At 57.6% G+C, this 11,751-nt stretch overlaps 2 protein-coding genes across 4 annotated transcripts in view; one reads left to right on the forward strand and one right to left on the reverse strand.

Moving 5' to 3' along the window:
- LOC116940049 (E3 ubiquitin-protein ligase TRIM33-like) overlaps positions 1-4,188 on the forward strand; it is a 51,814-nt gene extending 47,626 nt beyond the window's left edge. For all 3 annotated transcript variants that reach the window (XM_076065443.1, XM_076065444.1, XM_032949304.2), the window contains exon 20: positions 1,344-4,188. In XM_076065443.1, the coding sequence (XP_075921558.1) occupies positions 1,344-1,832 (489 nt within the window). In that variant the 3' untranslated portion in view covers positions 1,833-4,188. The remainder of the gene's footprint in view (positions 1-1,343) is intronic.
- Positions 4,105-11,307, reverse strand: LOC116940052 (interferon regulatory factor 5-like). Its single transcript, XM_032949329.2, has 9 exons — positions 11,081-11,307; positions 10,010-10,174; positions 9,394-9,589; positions 8,718-8,767; positions 7,822-8,164; positions 7,126-7,385; positions 6,526-6,685; positions 4,781-4,911; positions 4,105-4,470 (listed from the first exon to the last, which is right to left on the reverse strand). Exons 2-9 carry the CDS (start codon positions 10,169-10,171, stop codon positions 4,330-4,332), a joined length of 1,443 nt encoding a protein of 480 aa, XP_032805220.2. The 5' UTR covers positions 10,172-10,174; positions 11,081-11,307; the 3' UTR covers positions 4,105-4,329.
- Between the last annotated feature and the right edge of the window lie 444 nt (positions 11,308-11,751).

An 11,751-nucleotide genomic window follows, 5' to 3' on the forward strand; every position in this document is an offset into this window, starting at 1 on the left:
ACCAGTGCCGCTGAGTAATTTGTGCCGATGGGTGACTAGTGCCATACACATCCAGGCCAACGTAGCTCGTTTCCTCACGATGTCCCCAACCCAGCCTCTCAACATCTGCCGGTGCTGGTGTTTGCTGGTGCTCACAATACAATGCAATGTTCATTTAAATAGCGCCTGAATGTGAGCGCGACTCAGAATGCTGGAGAGAAACATTGGCGAGTTTATTTTATAGAGAAAGACAGGCAGTGTAGTCATCATAGCAGAGGAAAAAAGGAAGGTCCCTTGATCCTTGACTTGGCATGGACTGCTGGAGGGAGATTTCTGCGGGGTTATGTGGAGAGCGTCTCAGTCCTAGGAAGCGCACCATCGACTCCACGTCGTTGCCTTCGCCACACAAAGAGCGCCGAGCCCTTGAAAGTTTCCGCTGACACAGCAGACGTGTCGGTGCGACCGCGTCTCCGAAGAGCAGCAGCTCAATCACCCAGGGGGTGGCGCCTCTGCTTTTGTGTTCTCTCAGCATCAGTCTCTTTTATGCCAGTGAGTGAGCTCCACTGTCAAAAGGGCAGGTAGTGATTTGAGGCCACGGGTCACAGGCCGTGACACGGCAGCTAATCTGGCTTTGGGAGTCGCGTGATCGTTGCCTTGGCACCAAAACGTTCGCCGGTGGGAGGTGGCCGGGAGGCTCAAGAGGTCGTGACCGGTCCTGGGCCTCCCCGAGGTAGACCCAGCCTCAAACGAGTACCTGGTGCAGTGTATAAACATCACCACTCGGGAGACAAAGGTGGCCGGGTGTGTCATGCCTGCCTTTGTAGGTGTTTGTTAACAGCACTTGCCCCAGCTGTCTGTCGCGTCCACAGGGAACAGCGCCCCCTGGCGTCGGTCTCTCCGCGCGCACGCCGCTTCTTTGAATCGTGGTCGTTAACTTAAGACTGTGTAACGGACACGTTCAGAAACAGAAAGAGGAACACGTGCATTTGAAAACATCTGTAGGTTAAAGACTTTGGGAAACGTAAACTCAAAAGTGCGCATAGGGGCATGGAGACGCGCTTGCATGGGATTGCACAGACAGAAAGGAAATGGAACACGTGGATTAAAGAACTTACACAGGTTGAAGATATTGTTTTGTCAAGAAAAGTAATTGGGCTTGCGGAGGTCACATGATGGCGGGAGGATGGAACTCGCCCGAGATGACGACCACCGCGAAGAGATGGAGCGATGAAATTCGCTTCTATGTGGACGCCAGACAAACTGTTATATTGCGAGACCGTGCGAGATGGTGACAGTTTGGAGACAGGCCTTCATCCGGCAGTGGATTTCTCGTGGCTAATAACGATGTCCTCGCTTACCCACAGCACCACGCGCTGGAGGCTCACGTCACGGACCGGCTTGGGGAGCTGTTCCCGGCGCTGAGCGGGACGCACGGCACGTGCGGCGCAGACGCGGCCGAGGACGCCGGCGCGGACCCCGCAGCAGCGGAGGCGGCGGACGCTGCCGGCGTGTGCCCGGACGGGCTCGCGACCGTGGACACGGCAGAGGCGTGCGGGGACGTGGGCGCCGGGACGGGCGAAGACGCCGGGACGAGCGGCACGGTGGACGCGAGCGCGGACGTGGGCGGCGCGAGCGCGGATGTGGGCGGCGCGCTGGATGCGGACGTCGGCGCCGGAGCCGACGTGGTTGAGGACGCCGAAGTGGAGGTGGAGACGGCGGAGGCCGCCGAGGACGTCTCGGCGGGCGACGGCGGCGCGGGCGGCGGAGGCGACGGGGGCGGGGACAGCGACGTCGAATGCGGCGAACCGAAATCCAAGCGCGCCAGGCTGGATCCTGCCGAACCGGGCCCCTAGCGGCCGTCGGACGCCGAGCGACACGACCCAACGAACCCCGGCGGGAAACCATCTCGCAGCCGCGGGACTTCGTGCGTGTCGTCACGCCCTGCGGGTGACGATTGTCTCGAGAAGTGCGAGTCGCCCTGCGCTCGTCCCGTCGAGACCTGGTTTTTGGACGCGCGACTATTTTGGGAAAAAACAAGTGCCAAAGCGAATGCTGCCGAGCGTTGCGGGAGCTGCACGGCGTGAATGTAGGGGGGGGGCTTCCCCGCGGAGTGGGGTGGGGGGGCCGCGGGACGCGGCAGCGGCGACGGCGAGGGCCGCCACAGGAAGCATCCGCCGCAGCCTCCTGCTAGCCCCGATCAGAGCGTACGAGCAGCGTGGAGTTTTGGCGAAGAGCGGCGCCGTTCGTCACATTTAGCGCCCAACGCATGACCAAGTGTGTGTTTAGCCGTGCGATTGTTACAAGGTTTTTTGTAGTTGTATTCTTAATATTATTATCATCATTGTATTTATTTTATCACCATCTTGCTGCAGGGCTGGGTGGGAGTGTATTTATCATGCCGTGCAGCTGGGGTAAGCGCGCCCTTGTTCCAAGTGGAGCGGCCGTGTCCCCCGACCAAGACGGGTTGTAATTTTTTTTTATTTTTTCAGGGTTTTACCTGAAGTTCGCGACGTGAGCCAAGCAGGGGGTGGGGGGGGGGCCCTCGTGGCCTCGTCTTCCCATGTACAGACTCGGACTCGATTCGGTCAAGCTTGCGGCTACTACTCATGCGCACGTGCCGGCCGTCCTCCGTTACGGAACCCCGCCATCACGCTCGGCGGAGAAATCACTTGGCTTCTCTTGGAATCACCTCGTCTCGCGTTCCCAACGGACCTGGAACTAATGAATCCCAACGAGAGCCAGCGCCGCGCTCGCCCGCCCACCCACTCGCTTGCCCGGCCGCCCACACACTTGCCCACCCCGGTACCTCGACCGTGGGGCTGCAGGCGAGAGAGACTTCTCTGAATGACGAAAGGATCCTTCATCTTCCGTGGCTCATCCCTCGTCGACCGTTGTTCCCCCGCCCCCCCCCCAGCCTCGTCTTCATGCCCACGGACAAGCCCACGCACACACGGACTGGCGCGCGCAGGCGCAGGCTAGTTAAGCGTCCTCACGGCGCGCCCTCTGCGGCATCGTTGGCGGCTCGTGGTGTGACGCTGGCAGAGCGCGACGCGGAACGGTTCTACCGTAGTCGGTGGCTGCAGCAGGAGCTTGTTTCTGGTTTCAGCGATGTTTTTAGTTGGGGGGGGGGGGGTGTAATTGAATTGCAAGACTGTGTTTGTGTCGCTAACAAGAACCAAAACAAGGCTCGCCCAGTGACGTCCGTGTGTTTTTCCTGATAATAGGGCTTTCCCCTTTTTTCTGGCAACAAAACAGATGTTAAGATGTTAAAACACCAAACTGAAACCTTTTACAATGAATCATGTCTGCATTAACCACAATGCTTGTGGTCAGAATGCAAACAAAAAACACTGAATATATGCATTGACTTTGAAAACTGATTGGTCTACACCAGAGACAGCTTTCTTCTTAGCCTCGTCTCGAACGGTGTTAGACCAGAGGTTTCAGTTTGGTGTGTTAACATCTTAACACCTCTTTTGTTGCCAGAAAAAAGGGGAAAAAACCTATTATCATCTTTTTTTACTGGCAAAGGAGGTCCCATGATGTGTTTTTCCTGTCAGAGATGGACCGGCGGTCATCGGCGATGGATCTGCTCTCAAAAATGTTTTTCCACTGGTACAGCCGCGCCGTGCCGAGCCGGCCCAGCGCAGGAGGTGCCGGCCGGGTTGTTTCTCTCCTGCAGAACCCGAGACGTGGACGCGGTCATTGCCCCCTCCCGGCCCCGAGAGAGATTGAAATGTCTGCCGAGGCCGAGCGTATCGCTTTGGTTCTGGCTCGGCGTGGCAGATTGCGAGTGGAAAACCAACCGTAGCGCGAGAGCCCGGCGTCCAACAGGGTAACGATAGCAGCAGCCCCCTCGGCTGGGGCTCCCAGCGCACCCCCAGGGTCTGCTGCGGGGGTCGTAAACGCTCACCGCGTCGTCATCGGCCGTGATCGATCCACTGCTGGATGAATGCCCCCCCCCCCAGGCTGTCACCATCTCTCACAATCTTGCATATAATAATCCACCCACGCACGAGCCGATTGCATCGCTCCGTCTCCTCGATGGACGTATTCTCGGACTTGTGGCATTAAATTTGAACGGACCGTGACGTGCGTGGAAAATAATTCACTTCATCGCAAACGTCACGATAAACATTGTTTTAATTCACAAGAGAGAATGTGCACTTTTGTGTTTGTCAACATTAAAAATCAACGTGTTGCTATTAACATACCAGACCTTGCTATTAATGTACATCATCCTTCACGCGACATTTTTTTCCGTTAAAACAAACGCTGATTCCCACATTTACATCAAGGTATTGGGAGCACCAGGCCCCGTCTGGTGAGGCCTGTCACCACCCACCCGCTTTACTGTGACTCGACGCTGTCGGACCGGCGGAGCTGCCGCATCATGGAGAGGAAGTTGTCGGCGGAGTTGGGAACCGAGAGCTCCGGGTCTTCCCTGCCGGTGGCGGTCGCCAGAAGCATCTCGGAGTGGACGTGCGTCACCTGCACGCGGCGCGGGAGGGGTCGGGGTCCACGCGTCGAGTTTGCGCATGGCGCGTGCCACAATGTAACCCGTGCTGGTTTGAGAATGCGTGCAGGTGAGAGACGCCATCGGTCTTGGAAGGAACGTGTCGTCGCTGGACGGGACGATGGCTGGCGGTCGAGACTAACGACGGGAGTGGCAAGCAGAGGATGGCGCGCCCTGACCGTGCGCTGGCGCGAGGAACGGGCCGTGGCATCGCGAGCTCGCGGGGAACAAGGGCCCGGCTTGGGGAAGCGGTGGATAGATCACGGCATGCTGGGGAGCGCTCACCTGCACGGTGATGGCCTTGTTGTGCGCGGCCTTCCCGTTGGGCCACTTGCTGCCGAGGCACAGCACGACATCGCAGTCGGGGGGCGGCCGCCGGCGCGCGTCGTCGCTACCGTCATACCAGGCGCTCATCTCTGTGACGCACGCGGCATGGAACATCAGTCGGTCAATCGACGGTCGCCAGCGTGGCCATTAAAACACAAACCTCATTCGTCAATAATATCGTGGCCCTAAAATGAAAAAAATATATAAAATTGCTTGTAGGTGGCATTTCAGGCAATGACTTATTCATAGCATCTCTTTGCTCTGAAGAAAGGCCATTATACCTGCAACGCTGCTTTTGACATAGATTTGCTTTCCTTCCAAAGGCCACCGCATTGGCGAATGTACTGGGGTCCTGTTGTGTGCGCATGTGCACCACTGCCGAGGCGGCTTCGCGACGACGACGCCATCACAACCTGTTTGATGGTGACCCGGGCACTCCGCTGCACAGTCGCCCACGTGATCATTTATTTCTGCTTCTCACGGCGTACGTTTGCAGTCCACCTCCAAATTCCACAGCAGCCCCATACCGACCTGCGCATAGCAGTCGCCCCTCCGAGCACCGTGCACCCTCGTGATGAGATTGGGCGCGTACCCGGTGATGGGTCGCAGGTAATTCTTACGAAGGCGGCAGTGGTGTTAAATGTCACGGCGTTAAAGTATTTAATGACCTGCGAGACGGATTCCTGCCACAAAAAATTGCAATTGCCACCAACGGCTCGGAGCCTCCCAATTGGATACGAGCGCTGTCCAACATTCGTTTTGAGTAGAAAGACACTGAAGAGTTAAATTGTGTCACAAGCTGAGAACGCGAGAGACCAGGGTGAGCGTCATTTGCGAGAGTGACCTGTGGGCATCGGTGTGCCAGCAGGAGATGACGATTGCTGTCTGAACCCAATCAAGTAGCTTGCGGTGTCATTTTTGAAGTTTTGCAAATTTAGATCCTGATGTCCGGCACACAATGGCCTACTCTTGCAAATTACGTCCTGGGAACTTTTAACGGCCACCTTGATGCAGACGGCGTGCGTGGTATTACTACGGTTAAATTTCGATTTAAAGCTTTCGTGACTGCAAGGATTCATCTTCTTTGGTTCTTTCGGTAAAGTCACGTAGAATGAGAATAAAATAATAAATAAAATAACACAAAATTCTCACGACGTTTCGGCCACAACACAAGTGGCCTTCTTCAGGTGAAAGGCACAGACCTGTCGTCCCGACAGAGATAATTTTATTGTGTTATTTTATTTATTATTTTATTCTCATTCTACGTGACTTTACCGAAAGAACCAAAGAAGATTATTACGGTTATCGCCCCCGCAGTTAGAACCAGTGCGGCTACTGCATTCAAACCGCGAACCCCTGCAACAAGCTGCAAATGCTCGTTGCAGCGCCCCGTTAATCCGTCGCGGAATTCAGGCGGAACCGGACAAATCGCGTTCGTCAGAATCGATTCAGAATTCATAAAACTGCATGCCCCTTTGCTCCTTTGAGGTCCCCCGAGGCAAACTGCTCTCCACCTGCAGTTCAACTCTCCTGCATCTCCGCCATCACCGGCCCCAACCCCCCCGGATGGAGCCTCCTCCTCCACTCAATGGGCGTCCCGAGCGGGGAGAGCTCGGCGGACAGGGACATCCAAAGGGACGACAGTAGAACGACAAAAGTCCATTGATGGCGAGCGCGTCGTGGCGGCCGCGGCGCTCACGTACTCTGCAGGAAGTCCGCAAAGTCGTAGAGCAGCGTGCGAGCGCGCGTCCTTTTGTCGGCGCGCGTCAGCGCGTTGGCCCTCTCGCTCGCGTGCTGCCCGGGCCCCGAGTAGAAGACGCGGCAGCGGCAGAGGCGCGTGGCCTCCACCCCCTTCGGCGTGGCCTGCGTCGGGCAGAACGCACGGTCACGAGGGTCGGAGGGTAGGCGCCTGCGCTCCCTCCCGTTAGCCCCGGTCTACAATTAGCGTTAACCATCACGTGCCCAGGCGGCACCAAAAGTGTAAAGCAAAATGACAAGTGAAATACAGGCTGCGCAAACCAACACAGCTGGGGGTGTGTGTTAGGTATGTCTTGTGCTAGGGGCTGGTTGACTAGTTATTATGGTTAGGGGATTGTGATAGTGTTTAGTTGGTGTAAGCGTATGGCTGGCTAAATTATGGCCAGGTATAGTGTGGTTAGTGTTAGTGTGACTGGCTAGTGTGGTTAGGGTTAGTGTCTGGCCGAGTTGTGGGGTCCGTGTAATTGGCTGGTATTGTTAGGCCCAGTGCAGCGAGGCTTTGGGTTTGGACTCGTGGCCGGCGTCCCACTTGCCCAAGCGCTCACCTCCAGCAGCAGCCCATTGCCCATGATGGAGAGTCTCTCCGCAACTTCCTCCCTTTTGATCTCCTCCAGCTGCGGGGGTGGCGCCGGCAGGCGCAGCACGTGAGGCTCCGGCATCCCCGGCAGGCTGTACCTGGCCACCTCGCTGGGCTCCCACTCCTCGTTGCAGACGAGGCAGCCCACCGGCACCCCGGCGGCGGCGGCCACCTCCGTCATCAGCACGACGTGGCCAAAGTAGCTGATGGTCACCTTGAGCCGGTGCACTGGTGGACAAAATGGAACCCCCCACCCAGTGGGAGAAATGCAGATTTACAACCGGGCACGGCGGTGGAAATTCTTTAATTGGACCGCTACAGCAGATGACGAGTGTTCACCAGGCATATGCGCACCGCTGAATTGCAATATTTTCCCTCGTAATGTGCGGATTTGTGTTTGGGTCCGAGCATGTGTTATTTAGCGTGTACAGTCATGAGGCCAGGTACGAGCATACGCGCACAGAGGCGTGTCCCGTGCGCATGCGTCTCATGCGTGTACCGTGCGCACCGTGCGTACCGTGCGCGTGCGTACCGTGCGCCCGCGTCCCGTGCGTATGCCTGCATGTACCGTGCACGCGTACACCTCGCACGGTCCGTGCGTCTGCGCCTATGCGGGCAGAGGCATGCGCGAACGGTACACGCAGATGTGCATGCAGCTACTTACTTAACTCCTCCATCACCGCTGGTGCTACTGCCGCCCCCTGGAAGGATCCCACGCTCTCCATGGACACGTTGGAGTCGTGCACGAAGGGCTGGACGGCCCCGCCTTGGTAGAACTCGCCCGGTGCCGGGAGGTGGTGGTGGTGGTGAGGAAGGGCGATGCAGGGGTCCAGATGATGGGCCACCTCTCCCTGGGTACCCGGCGCCAGGCAGACCTCGGGGCCACGGAAGGCCCCCGTCGTCTCCAGGGGCGGGCACAGCACGGGGTCCTCTCCCATGCCGCGCGCCAGCAGAGTCGCACCGTGAGGCTCGATATTCATCTCGCCAAACGAGTTTTGGAGATGTGACTGTGTGAGGAGAAGAGGTTAGCTCCATTATCCCTTTTGCGTATCAACCACGGTTCACCAGGAACTACAATATCCACGCGTCCTCGTTTACTTATTAACCACTCCTCACTCATGGAGGGTCAGCGAGTCACATGACCGCAAACGCGTCGACAATTAAAGCGATTACTTTCAAACATTGTCGTAGGCCCCCATCATGAGGAAGTGTTGCATTGTCAACTGCACCTCTTACCAAGAATCCCACAGATAAATGCGTACGAACAGTCATTATTTGGCTCAACACAACTTAATATATAGAGGACTGCAGAGCTTGAGCACAATCGTTGGCAGTGCGGGCTCATGAAACGAAACCGCGTTATGAATACTGTGGCGGCATTTTGGAGCAAACAATCGCTGCAACTCCCAAATCTTGTTCGGTCCCTTTCTGCAGCTGCCATCGCCTCTATAACGAGGTCGTAGCGAGGTTGTTAACGACCACTGGGCTAGAGGACCAATCTTTCACGCTACCCTGCCCACCACCGGCCTCCCTCGCCATCTCACTCACCATCTTACTCACCATCGCACTTGCCCGGAACTCCGGCACTTGAGAGACCTCTGCTGTTCTCTCTGCAACAGCGAGACAAAAAACGGAGGAAGCGTTAAAGAGAGGTGGTGGTAGCAATTCCATCCGTGTTCTCGGTGACCAGGAAGAGGGCCTGTCCAGACGCAGCCCCCCCCCCCACCCTAGGCACAAGGCAATGATGGCTAAACTACCCCCAAGATCCCAAACAAAGATGAAACCGATATGCAGTTGTCTCTTGTGCTGCCGCTGTCTAAAATAAGATGGCAACAAGTCGACTCTTGGTAGTCGACTCCAGCGGACTGCTGTGTGCGTTATACTACAGGCAGCATGCAAGGCATGCTGGAAGGACACAATCTATCGGTCGCAACTATGCGTTCCGCAGTTCAGGATGACGTGTGTGTGTGTGACGACTGATTAGCTTGATCTGTAGGCCGTGAGAATTGTTTTTCAACTTGCTGGCGAGCCGGAGAGACATCAATTGTGGACTTTAGACCCTTCAGCACAAGGTGCTGGAGGGTGGACAACAAAATCTGTCCAGACCATTCGGTGGCCAAACCCAAAAATCTTATCTTCGACGACATAGGGGAGAGTGGGAGAGGTCGGGGTGGGGGGAGGGTGGTGTTCGGTAGCGTATTCAGCGCCGGTGAACGAGAGGCCAGCCCCGACTCACGGTTGAGCGAGCAGCTAGGGTGTGCGGGCCGGCCCGGCGTGCGGGGAAACAGGCGGTAGACGCGGAACAGCTCGGGCGGGCTGAGCTTAGCGCCGTCCGTCTCGCACTCCAGCATCCTCTCGAGTGCGCAGCGCAGCGACTGGCGCCAGTCGGACGGCTTCGACGAGTCCACGCGTCCCTTCATCGTCGCGTAGGCCTGCAACCAGCGGAAGGAGCGCGAGCACGACGTCAGCGGCTCGCTCGCCGGCACAAATAAATCTCGGTGCCACACAGCACGCACTCTCATGTTCTTACACGCCGTCACCCGCACACACCACCCAACAGGTCGCTATGCCGCAGTCATTGTCAGCAGAGGGCAGTGTAGAAAAGCCCGTTCTACCAACCAGCACTGACCAATGTGGTGAAATATGGTCAAATGCCACGTGTGGGACTCGCTGGCAAATCACCCGGAACGTGGCCGTTGGTGAGATGTCTATCCCTGCCCCGCTTTCAGGCCAGGCGCCCGAGTCCCCGTGGTGCCTGGTGCCGAGTCGACTCCCCGAGCGGGGGGGGGGGGGCTCGCCGTGGGCAGAAGCAGCAGCCGGGGGTGGACGGGGAGGGAGTGGGGGCAGCTCACCCGGAAGATGGAGTCCGTGTCCCGAGAGAGACGCTTCTTGGTGCTGTCCCAGGGGATACGCACGGCGGAGCGGGAGTCGTCCTCCCACGCCACGCCGTAGAGCCCCGCGTTGGCCAGGTTGCCGAGCCAGTCCCGCAGGAGCGTGTGGCACTTGCCGGGCATGGCCTAGAATGCGGGGATGCGGGACACCGACAATTACCGAGGGCGGTGACCGTGCACGGACGAGGAGGTGGACCGTCGCCACGAGATGTCGCGCGCGATGGTCGGCCATCACCCAGGAGATGATCACGGACGATGTCAACCATCACCCAGACGATGTCAACCATCATACAGGAGATGCAACGTCACCCAGAATATCACACGTGGTGTTGTACATCGCACGGGACATAAACCGTGACCCCGAGATATCAAGTGTGAAGTTAGCAATCACGCAGGAGATCAACCGTCCCAGTTATCACCAAACACCCAGGAGGTCGGTGGCTGCACGCATTATTTGAGACGACCATCAACCCAGGGCATGAAACGTAACCTCTGACGGTACCTTCTTTAGCCGCTATATCACTCATCACGTGACCCCTGACATCACAGGCATGACCCACTTCACCCACGATATCAATCATCATGAGCCATGCTCAATCCACTGTCGGATGAGGGCCTCCCCAAGCCGCCGCCACATCTCACGGTCCTGAGTTGCAACCATCGGAGGTGCAGGAGTCGGCGCACTGCACTTGACGTGAACCCTGCGGCCACGGAGCGGTTTCAGGCCACGGCTGCCGTCAGTGGTGATGTCCAATCCGGTCCTGAGTCTAACCAAGGTAGACTCAACCTTATTAAGAACCCTACCAAATTCGGCGTGTGAGTTTGTATCCATCGACACTGGGGAGACAGCCGCTAACAGCCTTAATAGGCGCTCGCTAACAGCAGTCTGTGTGTGTCCCGTGTCTCACACTATCCGACGTGAAGGCACCCAGGTCTAGAGTCGAACCTGGCGCCCACAGCTCCAGCTACACCACCTCGACCGTCACAGCCCCCCAAACTGCAGATACGATGTCACGCTACGGGGTGGATCACCTGGGTGGATCAGCTGATACGGAGTAAATCACGCGTGGTGGTGGATCACGACGCGCGTGGTGGTGGATCACAACGCGCGAGGTGGTGGATCACAACGCGCGTGGTGGTGGATCACAACGCGCGAGGTGGTGGATCACGCGCGTGGTGGTGGATCACTCTCCACGCCTGAGCAGAAACCTCCACCCGGAAACGCGTACGTCGCGAGCCATGACGTCACCGCCCACGCAGCTTCTCAGAAGTCAACGCGACACGTGGGCGACTCCGCGCACATCGCAGGCCCGTGCACTGTCACACGTGCACACGTGATGCGCGTGCACTGTCACACGTGCACACGTAATGCGTGTGCACTGTCACACGTGATACGCATGCGAGAGACGGATATCAGCTATGCATATGATGAAAGCGATCAGTTTACTCGCTACATTAAAGCTCTTGGTGAATCACGAGAGCGCGCATCTCCTCTCTCTGCGGCGCCACCCGGCGGACTCCGTGCTACACCCCGCGACACTCCTCAACCCCCCCGCGACACTCCTCAACCCCACGCCGTTCGCCACGGGGAATTTCCACCCACGGGCACGGCGCCGCGGTGCCTAGGAGATGTTGACTACCTCGCCCGGCATGCAGGAGCCCGTGGGTTCGATCCCGACCCTGACGATGCCTGCTGCTGCTGT

This window comes from Petromyzon marinus, chromosome 7, assembly GCF_048934315.1.
Source record: "Petromyzon marinus isolate PM22_M1 ecotype Great Lakes invasive population chromosome 7, UKy_Petmar_22M1.pri1.0, whole genome shotgun sequence".
In the NCBI taxonomy this organism is placed as follows: domain Eukaryota; kingdom Metazoa; phylum Chordata; class Hyperoartia; order Petromyzontiformes; family Petromyzontidae; genus Petromyzon; species Petromyzon marinus.